Source organism: Ammospiza nelsoni, chromosome 13 (genome assembly GCF_027579445.1).
Source record: "Ammospiza nelsoni isolate bAmmNel1 chromosome 13, bAmmNel1.pri, whole genome shotgun sequence".
NCBI classification, from domain to species: Eukaryota; Metazoa; Chordata; class Aves; order Passeriformes; family Passerellidae; genus Ammospiza; species Ammospiza nelsoni.
The window spans coordinates 13,468,952-13,485,701 of record NC_080645.1 but is presented as its reverse complement, the minus strand read 5'-3'; the positions used below and the strand labels follow the sequence as shown (position 1 = coordinate 13,485,701).

Below are 16,750 nucleotides of genomic sequence, written 5' to 3'. Positions count from 1 at the left end.
ACCTCTGCTGCTTCTGCCCCCTCATGCTACATTTCCCTTCAGGAGGGTGTGCTGGGCAGAGCAAGCTGGAGCTGGGCAGAGTTTCACTGTCAGCAGAAGGACACTCTGAACTTCCCCCTCTTGGTGTGCTTCCTCTCAGGCACACAGCCCTGGCCACATGATCTGATGCCATTAGGGACTTTCCTGTGATCACAGGAGGATGAGCTAACTCCTCCCTGGGAGAGAGGGGAGGTTGGGATTTCATCCAAAACCAACACAAGTCTGTGGACAAAATCTCATTGACTGACACTGGTTTTAAGTCAGACTCTATAAATAGAGAAATTTGCATGAAATGTGACCAGCTGAAACAATTGCTCTCTCTCCAAGTTTCCACCTTGCATGCAGCAGAACCACCAACCTTCAGTGGAAATGTGTGCTCTAGGGGCCTAGCAGGAACACAGTTAGGCCCTCTAAGGTTTTGACAAAATTAAAAGTGCACAGAGCTTTTGTCATTTTCTAGCCCAGCCTCCTGCTAAAGGCAGGACTGCTGGCAGTGCTGGCTCAGCTCAGCCATGGTTTTGGGTTTTGTTTAGCTAAGCCTACAGGACCTTTAAAGGATGAGGGCTCTGAAACCTGAGTGGCCCATAAAGAACTGCATTACTCACCTGGTGATTTTTTTTTCTAGCATCTGGCTTGAACCTCTGAAGTTAAGACACCTGCCTATGCCACTGGTGGTTATCTGCCACTATGGTGAAGAATTTGTCTCTGTCCTCATAAATAGCTGTCTTTCAAATAGCTGTAGGACTCCAACTGATACCTCCTCAGCAAGGCTCTGAGCCTCTGTGGTGAGGAATGTGCCCCAGGGCCCCATCCTGGTGGCTGTGCATTGTGTCCTCCCCAGTTTGTCAACTTTTTCTTTGAACTGAGGGCCCTAAAGCTGATTCCAGTATTTCAGCAGCAGCCTCACCATTTCTGGGCACTGAGACACCATGACTTACCTCACTTTCCTGACTGTATTTAATGCAGCTCAGCATGCAATTTTCTCCTTTTGCAATAAGAGCACACTCCTGGCTCATGACCAGCTTGACTTTCACCCTAACCCCTACATCCTCTTTGGGAGGGCTGTTTGTCAGCCCATTGAACCTGGCTTCTGTGTAACACAACATCACCCTGTGCCTGCCACCCTCCTACCAGAAACCCAGCATTTGTTTCCTGTTTTAAGAGCAACTTGGCTTAAAAAGTTTACAGGGTTTTTAACTCGTGCTGTCAGCTTGACCCACTGCAGAGATCAGTATCAGCTGCACAGTCTGAGCACAGCTCCACATAATTCTGTACCTGGGCTCTATCCAATATGGTATTATTGTTATACCTTCTATACACTGCTATATACCTTTCCCTCTTGGTATTCCTTGATGTGGAAGAAGCCGCTGTCCAACCTCTGTTTCTGTAATCGCTCTTATCTGCAGTCACTAAGGAGTTACAGTTTGTGTATCCGACCAGGAAATATTAAGTGTTTGCAGGCAGCCAATAAAGCAGAGATCAACAGCCCAGCTGACTCACCGGCAGGAAATCCCGAGCTGCTTTTGAATGCCACTTGGTGTCACAGCAGTTTCACTCCATCATTCCGTAGTTTTATGTTAGTATTTCCAGAGGTAAGTTGATTTTTATTTCCAGTTTTTTTCCCTGAGACATCTGTATATTAATGTATTTTCTCCATAGTAAGGAAATGTCTTTGCTATAAATTAACTTTTAAAAATTACCTTATAATTAGAAACTTGAAATAAATGGCTTTATAGCAGTCTTTTTCATGCCTCTGCCTGCACAGCTGGGGAAGGATGGCAAAGTTATCTGAGACTTTCAGTGTCTTACTAAAAAATAATGCAAACTGTTTCCTTGCATAGGGGACCTCTGGAATATTGATTTTGGGGGTTGATAATGAGATTTTTAATAGATATGGGAGAAAAAGCATTCAAAAGAGCAGAATAATTCAAAGAATGTCTTGGTACCTTGCAGTACAAAGATGTGGAAACTCCGACACAGGGAGAATGGTGCTTAGCGTGTCATGACATGGTTTGTAACAATAAAGATTGAAGTGGTTTCTGTTTTGACTTTAAAAAAATCACCAGTTTTATTAGATTTTGCAAATCCAGAATAGGAGCTGATGATTAGCTTTATTTTTTGTCTAAGTAGCCAGTTAGCAAGAGTTTAAAAAATGCTTATATTGTTACTTGATTCAATTTTAAATAAAAATAAATACTTTCAGGAATAGTTTAGGTGGTAAAACCATTATTTGTTCTTCCTTGCACTATGGTTGGAGTTGAGTAAATTTTTTTTGGCTATTTAAATTATTATTTTTTGCTGTATAGAATAAAAATGAAGCATAATTTTGCTTCTGCCAGCATTTTTATAACCTCCTTTACATTCAGAATTGGTAGATTTGTGTGGTCTGTTTGCAACTTTAAGGAATAAATGCCTCATTTAGAAAATTATCTTCCTTCAGAGGAACCTTTTCAAATTTTATGAAATTGTTAACCTGTCAGTCTTATCTCTTAAGGACACTTCAGAGAAGCACCTAAGGCAGTTATTGCTTTCAAACTACAATAATCTCACAAAAAAGCAAAAAGTTCAACTGTGCTTTCCTACCAGAATCAAATATTGTTAAAGCTCAAGTGGTAAATGAGCTGCTGCTTTTTGCATTTTGATTGTGGTTAGAGGCAAAACTGGGCTTACATCGTGAATGTGCCTGCAATACAAGACTGAGATAAACCAACAATAAAATGCTCATGAACTAGAAGCAAGATCACAGGCAAATTTATCTTCATTATTTTGTTTCTATTTTACTTGTGGAGAAAGAGTTATCTGGGTTTGAGCCGTTCTGCATCCCAGCAGAAAGGCTCTTTTTGTGGAGCACACCTCAAAGGACACAATTCTCATTCAACAATCCTTCACAGTCAATTCAGTTCCCTCACTGTTCCCTTTTCTAGCCCTGGTCTACTGGACCCCAAAGGGAATATTCCAGCTTGAGGAGTTCTGACTCACTGACCACTGGTCTGCAGTGATCCTTACCAGTGCCAGCTGGTTTGTGCCATCTGTTATCTCAGATTGCCTGGTTTCCTCCTTTACCCCTCACTTTTTGGCTATCTCCAGTCTAATGGAGCTTCACAGATGTAATTAGAAGTGTTACTCATGCAGGAACACAGTGAGGCTTTGCAGAAGGTGTCTCTAATCCAAGTGTGTTGCCATGCCAAGGGTCTGAGAAGTGCAGCTGGACTGGAGAGGTCCTGCACAGACACTGCACTGCCCAAATTACTGGCAGCTACAAAGACACAACTCCATTTAGCAGAATTCTGACAGCTCACAACATCAGGAAATGTTCCTTTTTCTTTGCTTTTGCATTTACATATGATGTATTAAAGATGAGATGCAAGAATGATACAGAACATGCTGACATCAGTTATTGAATAATTGCCTTTTTTATGAGAAGTGGAGAAATTATTTGCCTGATATGCAACTGTAAGATGCTAGTTTGTTGTCTACATAATTCAGTATCACATTAAAATCACATTTCATATTATAAGTACTGGTCTACTATTTTGAAGACATCAGATAGAAATAATGATGAGCAAATAATTAGCACCTTGAAGCTTCAGATGGCAAATTATGGTCCAGACACTCCTTTGCAATTAGTGCATTTTTTCCTCTCTTTGTAAGGAAAGTCTGACACAGAGTGGTGAAAGGAAGGCTGTTGGATTTGTTATTTGGGAAGTAAGGGGTGGTGCAACTTCACTGTGCTTTAGTAATTGTGACAAAAAAACCTCTTAAAACTTTTTTCTTTTCTGACACATTTTTCCCCCCAAGCCAGCCATCAAGAAATGGCCAATCCATTACCTGTGGTGGCCCAGGAAGATTTGGAAAGCTTTACCTTGACCAGGACAGGCTCAGGCTTTGCACTAAAAGCCTTTCATATTTCCTGGAACACTCCCATCTCTGTGAAGCTGCTGAGCAGCCAGGACACCACAGACAGGTATGGCTCTTATCTGCCCAACCCACACACCTGCAGGGCTGGCACCACAACACATCCTGGCATATCCAGCATCACCTGATCCCTGAGCACATCTCCATCCCTAGAAATCCTCACCAGCCAAGAGGCAACTTGGAGGCAATTTCACTGAGAAACAAGCTCTCTGGTTTTTTACAATTTTTAATGAAGTAGAGCTTAATCCTGAAGTCAGTAATTAATCTACTGGAACAAACCTGGATCAGTAATACTGGTATGATAAGGTGCTATTTTTCTAGAGGTCCCTGAGGAGACCTCAGTTGAATTTAATCTAAACCAGCATGCACAGATGAGAGCAGGGGAAATGGGAGGAGCGAAGGATGGCCAGGGTTACACAGCAGTGAGATGTGCATGGAAACACATCATCTCCTTGCAGAAGGGGATGTCACTAATAGCAAAGGATACAAATTATTTGGAACAGTAAAAGTAAATCTTTGTTTTGTTCCTAGCATTTCATATACTCCAGCTTTTTCCTCCTTCACACTTCAATCCTGCTTTAAGCTGGCTCTTATGTTCATATTAAAGCATCCAGAGGTCTTTCATTCTATATTAGAAAAAACACACTACGTTATGACTGCTTCACATTCTTACAATTGTTTGGAAGATTATATGATATTGGGTTTATTGGTAAAAGAATACTAATTAAAAAAAAATTTAAAAAATAAAAAAATATGTTTGAGCTTGTGCTCAACCATAGGGTTCTCTCTCATTTCCACATCCTACACTCTCATCTCCTGCTGAAGTTCCTTTCAGTCTAACCTGCCTCTGACTTGATTTTTTTTTTACAGGGAGTGGAAGTTGCTACTTCAGGACATAGCAAGTGTCAGACACTATGAGTCTGAACGTCTCCTGCCTTTCCTTGGGATTTACCAGTGCCATGGACTTGTGGGGATGGTGACTGAATGGATGAACAATGGATCCCTCCACTCCCTCATCCATGAGGTAGATAAAAGATGTCATCTTAGAAGTGATAAAATTAATTACAAGATCAAAGAACAATCAGCATGTAAATTATGGACAGTAGTCACAATCTGTTCTTCAGTTTCTGCATTGTGTTTCTGTATGGTGGCTCTGTTTGTTGTCAAAAGAAAATGGGAATAGCAACAACTTCACAGTACCAAACCCTGTATTTTGTGTTACTTAGCATCAGCTGTACCCAGAGGTTCCCTTTCCCTTACTCATAAGGATCCTGTCAGATGTGGCTGAAGGGCTGCAGCATCTTCACAGCCTGGAACCCGCCCTCTGCCACTGCAGCCTGAAACCTTCCAATGTGCTTTTGGATGTGCACTACAGAGCCAAGGTAGGAGTTTTACTTTTAGTCCATTACCATAAAATCCAGTGACTGTCCTATTGTTGCATATCTTGATGTTAATAGTCAACATTTGATATCAAGACTTTTATTGTTACTAAAATTACTTTTGTTTTATTGTTACTAAAATTACTTTTGCTCTCATTTCTGTAGATATCTGATTATGGCCTGAGCAACTGGAGGAAACAGCAGCTGAGGTCAGACCTGCAGAACTGCCAGCAGAGAAACTGCCAGGATTTAGTGTATCTTCCTCCTGAAATACTTGAAGGAGGCCTCCCTTCCCAGGAAGGTGACATTTACAGGTGAATGGAGGCTCTAAGGCCACGTCATATCCAGTCCATGCTGCACTCTACAATGCTGCCAAAACTCTTCTCTTCAAAGACATGACAGTAAAAATGCCAGACATACATAATGCAGTAGGATAGTATGGCATTAGGCCAATTAGAGCAGTGAATTAGATTTTAAATTCCCATATTTGGTGAAGCAGATATCAAGGTTAACAACTGTTCCCAAAGTCAGTCATATAAATATTTATATAATGGACCTAAATGTTTTAAAAGTGCAAAGCTGCCAAAACTTTCAGATATATTTAGAAGCCTCATAGCTGCTTCACACAGTTTATAAGTGTGAACTGTTGCCGGCTTTAGTTTCAGAAAGAATTGTTTATGCCTAGATTAGGCCCAGGTAAAGATAAGACCTTTCCCTCAAAAGTGTCCCATTTAAGATCCTGTGGAATCTCTGCTGGGATAAGTTACTGAGCCACTGAAGCACCTGTACTTTTTAACAAAGTGATTTTTACCAAGGAGAAAGATTACTCACTGCCACTTTTGGGTATGTTACATCCCTTGTGGCTGCCTCAATTAATGAGAGGACCTCAAGGTGCCACTGGATGGACACGTATCATCATGGCCAGCACACAGAGCTGTGGACTAATGTTTTAAATAACTTCTAAGGACATCACTCTTCTGATTTCTGAGCTTTTGTGAAACCTATAAATTTAAACTCCTGCTTTACTGTCATAGAGGCAGGCTCTAAGATGAAGTCAAATAATGTATACACTTGAGGAGTCCTATAAATGGTGTGACTGACCTCATGTTCACAAACCCAAGTTTTGCACAGGAAGAGTGGAGGTTTACTTTAAGGTAGCATAATTAATTTTCCAAAATTGCATTCATATATATAATTTAATGTATACATGTATTATATAACACATTATATAATAATATGCTGAGATGTGACTCAGATGCATGAGATTTGTGTGCATCTAAATAGTGATGCAACAGAGAAAGCAGAAATCTGTCATACATGAAATACAAAGTACATTTAAGTCACATGTATGTCCACATTACATGAATACTTTCCAGATTTTTATGTGAAAGTAAGGCAAAAGAAGAGGCTCTTTTAACAACTGCAATCACTACAGCAAGATATATAAATAAATAGATATGTTTATCCTGGAACTGCCTCTTCCCCTTTTGATTGCTTTGCTTTTGACTTATCTGTAGACTGTTTTTTCTCATCCAGCAGCCTCGTCTTTTCTGCCTCTGATTTCTGATCTTTTTGTTAAACCACTGTATTTTGTAGCATCTGAGTTGTGGGTTGTGTGTATAGATCTATGATCCCACTGTAATTACTCCTAGGATGTTGGAAATGGAAAAAGGTGTTAGGAGCCCCATCAAAATTTGTTGAAGAAAATAGAAACATAGTGCATCAGAACCAAGTTTTTGTACATTAACTGATGTGCTTGTTGGTACCTGCTGAAAAGTCCAGTTGATATTGAAATTACCTGAAAACAAACCAATCATGATAGAGAAGTGCAAACAGAAGCTTCCAAAATTTACAAGGTCAAATGGAAATAAGGCAGTAACCTGAAATGTAATTCTAATTGAACCTATATTTAAGCAATAAAAATCCCTTAACTTGATGATTTTATAAGAACAACTCAATTGAGAACTGAGAAAAGGTCTCATTGAATTAGAAAAGACTTGGATAGACTTTGTCTTGAAAAACTCCTTTCTCTTAAAGCAATAAACTTGCTTTTGAAACTGAGAATGTAGATATAGATTGCAAACTAATGAATGGTCTTTCACTGTTTTGTTGTTTTTTGGTTTTTTTTCAGTTTTGGAATTCTGTGCTGGGAGAGCCTCAGCAGACAAAAACCCTTTGAAGGTATTTATTTTTCATGTCAGACTGTGTGCTGTCCACAAAGTCCCTTATTGTAGTGAAATTTTGATAAAAACACTATCTTTTCAGATGTTCCTTTGCCTTCTCTTACAGTTACAGCACAAAGCTCCACATTAGAGGATGTAAATTTTACAATTCCTCACTAAATCCTGTATGTTTCCAAAGAAGCTGTTCTCTCTGAAGGGAAAAGGCAGAGCTTCTTCCCCCACTAGTATCATCAATCTATGCTTGCTGAAGCACTGCCACTGAGTTGGGTTTGCCATGGACCATCAGTGAGAAGGAATATCACTTCATACTTGTCAGATGGAATTTTAAAATCAGTGACAAGTTGCTAATTGAATGAGCATAATACTCATTTTTACAGTTGCTGTGAGTTTCAAATACAAATCCAGAAATGTCAGTTCATGATGAATTATCTCAAGGAAGCAGAGAATCTTACTTTCTTAGATGAAAGTGTGAGCAGTTTTAGAGAACTTAGTTTGCAAAGCATCATATAATAATTGTCACTGTCTAGGATCAATCCCTGTTTCATGGAAGTGGAGATCAGTAAGGGCTTCTTTGCTATGGGCTTCATTCTTCATGGCAAAACTGATTGAAGGACTCCTGTATTTTACTGAGGACCTTCAAAAAATACTGCATGGAATAACATCTAAATACCCACGCAGCTTATGGCTGCCATCTTGAGGCTGCTCAAAGTAGATTTCTTTTTTTAACAGTTATTTTGTTCTATTCTTGTAATGCAAGTGTAAGGCTTTATATAAAACTGTACTTAAAATAATAGCATGTATTCCTGAGGAATCTGTGCATGTAGTTTACAGTACAAGTTTACATAACCATTTGTGACTCAGTATTGGACAGAGTTCTTCATCCTGAAAGATGAAGTCCTGCTGCAATAAGCAGCTACAGCTAATGTTAAAGGCTAGCATATCTACTTCCAAGAGCATTAATATATTTTTCCTTTTAAAAAAGCAGTCTTTGTTTTAAAATACACAATATGACTTACATTGAATGTCATTTTAAGAGGTCTTTAATATTTTTTGGCAGTGATATTTTCTTTTACATTGCAGGTCAAGGAACCCTGCTTGATGTTTTGAGAGGAATCTGCAGCAGTTTGCGGCCAGGCATTTCAGAAAAGTTCATACCAAGCAATTTGCCTGAGAGGAACAGACTGCTGCACCTCATTGCTCTGTGCTGGCATCAAGAACCAGATTATAGACCACACACTGCAGGTAACATTCAGGATTTCCTTCTGTACAAGATCTGTAATGGAGACAGTCTGTATAGGAACATTGCTTTAGCACTCCGAACAACTGAAGTGGAAATGGTCTTTAGATCATCTTTGATGTTTCCTCTAACTGAAGCTTCCTACCAGAAATTTACTTATTTGTCTCCAAAATTTTGTTTACTATAAAGTAAAGTATGAGGTGGAAGTTGTATTAAACTAATTTCCTCTATTTCATCCATTTTCTCAATATAATAGTAAAGTTAGTTGCAATATGATGATGCCTAAATGTATACATGCTTTCATACACAATGTGGTATTTAAAATGCTTTATTACCCCTGCAGAATGTGTACACCTTCTAAATGGAGTTTTGACTAGTATAAATAAGGAGGCAATTTCTGCAGCAATCTACAATTTGATGGATGCAAAGGTCAGTGCAGAATTTCTTGTTCTTCTACAACATGATTTGATTCATTCAATTGCAATCTTTCTGACCCAAAACCAGTGAAGGTTTTGTCTTGATTGTTTTACTGGTCATGCCAGAGAGCTGGAGAGTGCCCTTTGGCACTTCAGGTTCATTCAGAAATTGTAGAATATATATTGTGAGGTTCTCTAGAATATTAGTCAATTGCTACCTGCTATTTGAAAAATACAATTCTTTCTAGTCACCACGTGGAGTGAGACTGGCAAACCCATGTGAGTGAGAACAAACATCAGCTCAAGTACTGCAGATTAGGACTAGAACCAAGGACAGTTTTTTTCTATTACTGGTTAGAAATCATTTAGTTCAAAACCTGAACAGCATTGGTACCTGGAGCAATATCAGTAACAGCACTGCTCTGCACCCTTCACTGCTTCTAAACTGCCAGGCTTTCAGGCCCTGCTCATCCCAGGGTCTCAGGGCTCTCTAATTCCACAGGAGGGGAAGGGGAACAGCCAAGGACTGAGGGATGGAGGCAACTCCACATCTGCTTACACTGCCATGGGAGCTCTGGCACAAATGGGACAGCCACAAGCAGAGCTGCATCCTAGCTGGGTAACATAGGCTCTGGGGGAAAACACTGACATGTGTTTTGGCTCTTGGACAAGGACTCTGACTCTAGGTGGACTTACACAACCCATGCTGTGTTGATGGTTTCATTGCTGTGTGTTGTGTATGTTGATGCATGCAGGACTATTTCTATATGTTACAATCACGTTCTGGGCTCATAGAGCAGCCTTGATCAATGTTTTAAAGGTGGCATAGTAAGAGTCAAAGTAATTTTTACTACTGTTCAAGTTTATTTAAGATTGTACCGCCAAATATTCCATGATTTAATGCTTCAATCTCCCTTGAGCAAGGTTTTATTTTTGTTAGATTGTGAAGATTTATTTTATTAGTGAGCATCATTTATTGTTCAAACAACTGAACTTATAAGTCCAAAATTACTCTGAAAATGATACTGAAGTTTCTGGGAAATTGATTCACAACTGTTGAAGTATAAAATCTAAAAAAATAGTTTAACAGATCTGCTCTGGATGTACAAATTGGAAAAAAATTTCAAGTATTGACACATCCTTACTGCAGACAGTTTGGCACACTGAACACAGGATGGCCATGCTGTTTGGCTACTTAAAGACAAACATGTTCTAGCTAGCCCAGTCTGTCTCAATACAAGCTTATGATTCAACACTGGGTTTTAAATAAATGTGAAACACTGGAAAGAGTAAGAGAGTAGAATTCTGTCAGATTCCATGCCCGTTCACTGTGTGCTGTTCATTGAGTGTACCTAGCAGTACAATACACTTTGCCAGTAGAAGTTATGCTGCTATGAACTGTTGCTCCTGACAGCTGTGAATAGCACAAACCACATCTACACTCACTGCAGTTACTGTGGCTTCCTTCCTCCAGGAGAGAGCGCTGAACGCATGCAAAGGCTCCGAGACCTTCACCCTGCAGAGAGGCACCTGCAATTCACAGGTGAGTTTGGGGCACAGGAGGCTCCAGAGTATTTCATCAGCTGCTCATTCCTCCTGACAGCCCTGACACTGTGCAATGCAAACACTTGGGCAAAATGTTCCTGGCCAGGGTAACTCCATCCAACAAACCCCAGTGCTTTACCTTGTTCCAGTCAGCTCACTCTGACATTGCTCCTGCAGAAACAACCTCCTCCTCTTAGGGTTTGTTTTGAACCTCTCCTGTTTAGAAAAGGTTTTGGAACAAAAGTTGCCAAGAAAATAACTCTTCTCTATTTTGGTATCTTTCAGATCATCTGTCCACAAAAAGGCAACCGCTTAATCAGCAAGAAAATTCCTCTTGCAGTGCCAAGCTTATCAACTGTTCTACCTGATAGCAGTGCAAATACGGCAGGAAGAGATAATATTGAGATTGGTGTGTCAAGTACTACCCCACAGAATGCAACCAAAGGTCACTGTCTTGAATTATATTCAGCTCCAGCTGTTACAAGAAAAAGACAAATATTACTAGTATATAGAAATGTTATTTTTCATATAAAATTGTCACTTCTTAGAGTAAAGCTGTGCTCTCTACTGGTATCATCTGAAGCATGAGTTCATTGCAGGAAACCAGAGACACCACAAAGCTTTCCACTTAGATGTATAGATTAAAAAAAAAAAAAAAAAAAACTGATTTTTTTTTTTTTTTTACTACTGAGCTGTAAATGAAGAGCTGCCTTTCTCTCACACATCAAATATTGCCTGTTGCTTTTGAGAGAGCAAGTCCTTTCTGGGAATCACGCTGCTTTGTGCCATCAGGAATAACTACATTTTTGTAATCTGCTAAGAAATGGAGATATCTTTAAAATATTTATCTTATCTGAAGATATTTTTTAAAAGGCAAGGTTGCCAGGAACATATGAATAATTCCTGATAATCACTGTTCCAATATGGATAACTTTCTTTACCTTTCCAGTGTGGATTTGTCCTGTTTAAATTTGTGTCAAGAATAGACAGCCTGTATTTCTCATGCCCTCAGATACAAAAACTGAGACATCAGAAGTCAATTCACCTGTAGCAACATCTGCATTTCCAAGCACTTCAGTCCTGATCAATAGCCATCAGACTTATGGACAGAATAAAATGTCCCATAACTTCAATAACAAGTTCCCAGACAGAAAAGCCAGATGTGTGTAGTAATAAATGCCAATTTTTTTTTTTTTTATAATGATGTATTAACAAGAGCCAAAGTAATCTCGAGTCAGTCTTCAGTTCCTGTGTCCTGTAGTGGCTGACATATGCGTAATTTCTTGTTGTTCAATTCAAAGGTCTAATCATGCTCATCTTCACCTTTTTCTAGATCACCTAGGCTCTGAGAGAAGAAAACCAAGCTCCTTTTGCACAAATCCTTCATCTACTTCAACTGCAGGCAAAGAGAGCAGTCAGCATAACTCCCCAGCAGTGGCTCTTCAGCACAGACCACAACCAGTGCACCTGGGACAAGCAATGACAGGCAAGGCACCACTGCCACTTTGAGCTGGCAGTACTCACCTTGGCCAGATCTCAGTGATTAAATTGTTTAAAACTCAGAGGAAACATTGGAGAAACATTTAGATATTTCTAAATTTTGTGCACATTTTCAGGTATTAAGGGTCATAACTGATTCTAACTTGATACAAATGTCTCTCTATTTGTGTACAGCTGCTCCTCTGTTCTCAGAAGTTCAGACCCTGACCACTGAGAACATTGGCTTGTTTTATTTTAGGACCACAGTGAGGCTGAGAGCAGTTCTGAAAAGTCCATGATAAAAATACAAAAAACACAGCACACATTAATGGGAAATACATTAGATGTTTAGGTCTGGAATATTCTTTTGCAATCATAAGCTGTGTATTGCCTACCTCTGCAAAAGTAGCTATTGACTACAGAAACAGGTGATAGGGGACCCTTCATCCCCTCACATCATCTCAGGTTTTCCTGCAGAACAGAGGCAGAAAGGGTCAGGTTTTGAATTGTGAAGACTCTTTGCCTGTGGGTGAAGCTTTGTGAGGTTTTTATGCTAACTTTTTGCAAACTGGCCTATAACAATTCTCAACCTAGCTGGCTGTCCTTCTCCATGGCAATTTACTTGAGTGATGACATAATTTCTGGATAAATCAACAGACTAGACCATGCAGGAAAAGTTCATCACAGAACTCTCCTGCCAACACTCAGAAATCAGAATGACAGAAGCGTGCTCTCCAAAGCAAAACAACTTTTGGTTATTAATTTTCTCTTGTTGTATGCTATTTACTGTACACTAAAAACCCTAATTTCAGCACTAGGTATTCTAATCATCCCATGAAAAGAGGCAGGACCCAAAGCTTTCAACCATTTTATCAAGAGTATTGCTTTTGGTATTAGTTTGGCTTTTACCTAGTTTGGCTTTTTCCTAGTTTCACATTATGTGTTTCAAACTCTCCTGCTACCCTGAAGTACCTGTTACCTGTCCTTCCACTTTTATAGGAGAAAGTTTTCTCATTTGTGTCTAGCCAAGGTGCTTTGCATAAAGTTAAATACAGATGAATAGGGCATGACCAGAAAATCTTCTCCCCTCACACAATCTGAGCACCCAGAGGTTTAGAAACACTTATTTGCTGTAATGTGGTCTTTGTGAGTTTCAAACATGAGATGAAAATACTTTTGGAGTAGTTGCAAACATAGACCGCAAACAAACTAACTCCTCCTCCTTCCTTCCTCGGCTGACTTTGTATTTCTGGTGTCGATGCTATCACTCGCTAACAATTTCTGCATGAAAAAACCACTTCGTTTATCTCATTTTGTTTTCCTTTTCACTCAAGGTCCTTGCAGCAAAGGCAGCTGCTGTCAAATCCTTGCCTGCCAGAGGCAGAGCATCCTGAGCTGCATGACAGAAGGGCTGCTGAACCACGCGCTGGACGCGCTGCGCTCGCAGCAGGCCCTGTCCCGCGTGGACTACGAGAGCATCGCTGCGCGCCCCACGGTGACCGCGCGCGCCCGCGCCCTGCTGGACACCTGCCTCTGCCTCGGCGAGAGGGCAGCACAGGCTGCACTCTCTGCACTGGCGGTGAACAGATCCAGTCCTCTGGGACAAGTCATTCACGCCCAGGCTGTCCTGCCAAGGTAAACAGGCTGTTGTTGTGACTGGTTTTTTCTTCGGGGTCTGCTGTAGGCATCTGAGCTCTAGGAATTTGTGATGGCAAAGATTCACGTTGGTGTCTCACAACCCATGGACCAAAGGCAATTCTTCCTACAGCTCATTATTTGAGTACTGTAGAGGAAAAAGCTAACTGGATTAAAAGGTCGAGTCAACTGCTGCCAACAGAAATTGCCAAGAGTGGTACAACAAATGCTGATTTGGACCTCAGAGATGGGAAAAGTGCAATATGTGCCAGAGCAAACAGAGTTCAAGTGAGATGGCACCTTATTTCCTTGATTTTTTTCTTTAGAAGGGAGGAAAATGAAACATGACTTTTTGGAGGTCACAGTATGGAAGAATGATTATTTATAAATACTTCCAGATAAAGATAATGAATAACAAAATACTGGATGAGGAGAAAAAAATTGACTGCCTTTCACTGCACTCATATCTGAGCCAGCTGTTACAGTGAAAGCCTTCAGAGAATCACAGAATCACAGAAGTTCAAGACTGGAAGAGACCTATAAGATCATCAAGTCCAGTCAAGAAATATTTCTTCAGTAGAGCCTTAAGTAAGACTTGGAAGTTTTATATTATGCATATAAATTACTTAATTTTCCTCACAAATGGTCATATGAAAATGTAGCAGTACTTACATATGTACTTCAGAGATGTGGGACTTGGAGTACTCATTAAATGGAGAAATGTTAACACTTTACATCCCTGTATCTCTCTAATCATGTCTGCAGCACAAATGTAAAATTAAACCAGGCAGAAGAGGTGCCTGGTTTAATCCAAAGCTGATCATTTTCGATGGTAGTTCTGCTGAACTGTTTTCATGGTTGTGCACTAATGGGGACAGGCTGGGAACACTGGGAAGTTTTGTAGCTCTGGCCTGGACTCCCCCACGGTCACAGATACTTTGGAGCCTCCTGCTGCTGCCTGAACTCATCCTCAGGTCATGGACCCTTAGACTTGAGTTCACATGGAGTTCCAGTCTGTCCAGAAACATTGCTGTTATCAGAATGTTCCCAGGCACAGCGGAGGAAGATGATAAGTGGTACAGCAGGCAGTGAAAACAACAGCCCAGCTACTAACAAGCACCAGACTCATGTACAGAAGGCAAACAAGTCCCACGGCAAGCACAGGAGTCCGTCAAAAGATCAACAGCAACAGCAGCTACAAGTGTGATCCAGCACATTCCAGTAAAATCTGTTGCTACCTTGAACCCCTCAAGCTCACATTGGATGCTGAAAAGAACATTTGTCCCAGCAGACAACTATGCTCCACAACAGTAAAACATGTTGGTTGAGAGCCAGACAATTTAACAGGTAAAGCAAAAGCTGCACACAAGCAAAGGAAAATGTGGAATTAATTCACCACTTGCCAAGGACAGGCAGGTGTCCAGCTGTCTCCAGGAAAGCAGGGCTCCATCCCATGTAATGGTTACTTAAGAAGAAAAATGCCATCACTCCAAATGTCCTCCCCATCCTCCTTCCCTAGCTGAGCTTGATGCCACAAGGTCTGGAGCATCCCTTTGGCCAGCTGTGGTCAGTTGTCCCAGCTCATCCTCCCCCAGCCTCCTCTCTGGTGGGGTGAGGGGCAGAAAGGCCTTGGCTCTGTGTGAGCTCTGCCCAGCAATAACAAAACATCCCTGAATTGTCAACACTGTTTTCAGTACAAATTCAAAATACAGCCTCATACTAGCTCCTATGGAGAAAATTAACTCCATCCCAGCAAAAACCAGCATTTGAAAGAGAAATAATAAGATAACTTTCTTTACAATGAAAATAATGATATATTTTTAAAGGCCCAGTGAGGTCTCTTCAAGCTTCATGGCACCAGATTAACATGAGAGCTTGTTATACCATCTACAGGTACTTAAAATACAAAACCACGTTATTTGTTTCCCTATGTTGCTTTTGTTCTCTCTGCAGTTTCAAATTTCTCATTGAATTCAGTCATTTGGCTGATTGCAAATGCAGTAATGATGTGTGGTCTGGGCACAGTTAAGAAATAAGAAATGTGTTACATCAAAGTTTCCAGCTATGATGCTGCTGCAACCATAAACTTTTTATTTTTTTACATAACTTCATTGAACTTTGAGACTGCTTTTAATTGTAACAATATTTTAATTCAAGGCAATGTCTATCAGAATATGTTGACAATAGTTTTGCTTATTAAAGGAGCTAAATATCTTTTTCACAGTTGAATTTTTTTCACTTTAAAATCTACACTTTAAATGGGAAATTTCAACAGTCTGCTAAAAAGCATGTCTTGCTTGTGAGGAAAGGAACTGCTGTCATGGTGTTTTGCCTCTTTAGAAGGCATAAGATGCTCAGTAAAACAGATAAACATTTACCTGCAGGAAATAGTTACAGACCTTTAAAAGAGAAACTAGCAATACTGTTGAAACTTAATAGCAGCTTTCAAAATCATTCCATTTAGTTGTTCTGCTGGACACTTTACACTCCTATGAAAGATATGCTGGCTGGCAGGCTATGCTGAATTTTTGTCATTGTGGTTTGGACACAGAAACGGTTTTGGCTCTTTTCTAGAAGCAGCTGCCTACTTAAGAATAAAATCTGATGCCAAACCTGAGCCCAGTCTTAACTGTTGATAGAAGAACTGGCATCAAAACAGTGGGAGCACAAGCTGTCTGCTTTTGCAGTGTGGTATTTTTCAAGGGATGGTACACATTTGTTGAAATGAAACTGTTGTTGATACAAAAAGTTTTGCTACCAAACTGAAATGCAGTGACCTGAAACTAGCAGCATTTTTTCTCAAAAAAACACACTCTCATAAGGCCTGTAGTGTGAGCTGTTACAAATGTCTCATGTTGATCACTGGTATGAAATATCAAACTGCTGAAAGCTTGTGGTATTTTGCTCCTGCCCAAGCTTGTT

The 16,750-nt window shown here is 40.1% G+C and overlaps 1 protein-coding gene across 1 annotated transcript; it reads left to right on the top strand.

Moving 5' to 3' along the window:
- The first annotated feature begins 1,610 nt into the window (after nucleotides 1–1,610).
- Nucleotides 1,611–16,404, top strand: LOC132079091 (receptor-interacting serine/threonine-protein kinase 2-like). Its single transcript, XM_059481533.1, has 12 exons — nucleotides 1,611–1,631; nucleotides 3,838–4,003; nucleotides 4,825–4,978; nucleotides 5,181–5,336; nucleotides 5,499–5,647; nucleotides 7,465–7,514; nucleotides 8,597–8,758; nucleotides 9,097–9,182; nucleotides 10,644–10,712; nucleotides 11,000–11,159; nucleotides 12,048–12,200; nucleotides 13,528–16,404. Exons 2-12 carry the CDS (start codon nucleotides 3,852–3,854, stop codon nucleotides 13,830–13,832), a joined length of 1,596 nt encoding a protein of 531 aa, XP_059337516.1. The 5' UTR covers nucleotides 1,611–1,631; nucleotides 3,838–3,851; the 3' UTR covers nucleotides 13,833–16,404.
- The last annotated feature ends 346 nt before the right edge of the window (nucleotides 16,405–16,750 follow it).

Excerpts from the sequence above, each read along its gene's own strand:
- LOC132079091 (XM_059481533.1), top strand. The coding sequence starts at position 3,852 with ATGGCCAATCCATTACCTGTGGTGGCCCAGGAAGATTTGGAAAGCTTT. Across the intron at positions 4,979-5,180 it reads TCCACTCCCTCATCCATGAG|CATCAGCTGTACCCAGAGGT; the intron begins GTAGATAAAAGA and ends TGTGTTACTTAG. Across the intron at positions 5,337-5,498 it reads ATGTGCACTACAGAGCCAAG|ATATCTGATTATGGCCTGAG; the intron begins GTAGGAGTTTTA and ends TCATTTCTGTAG.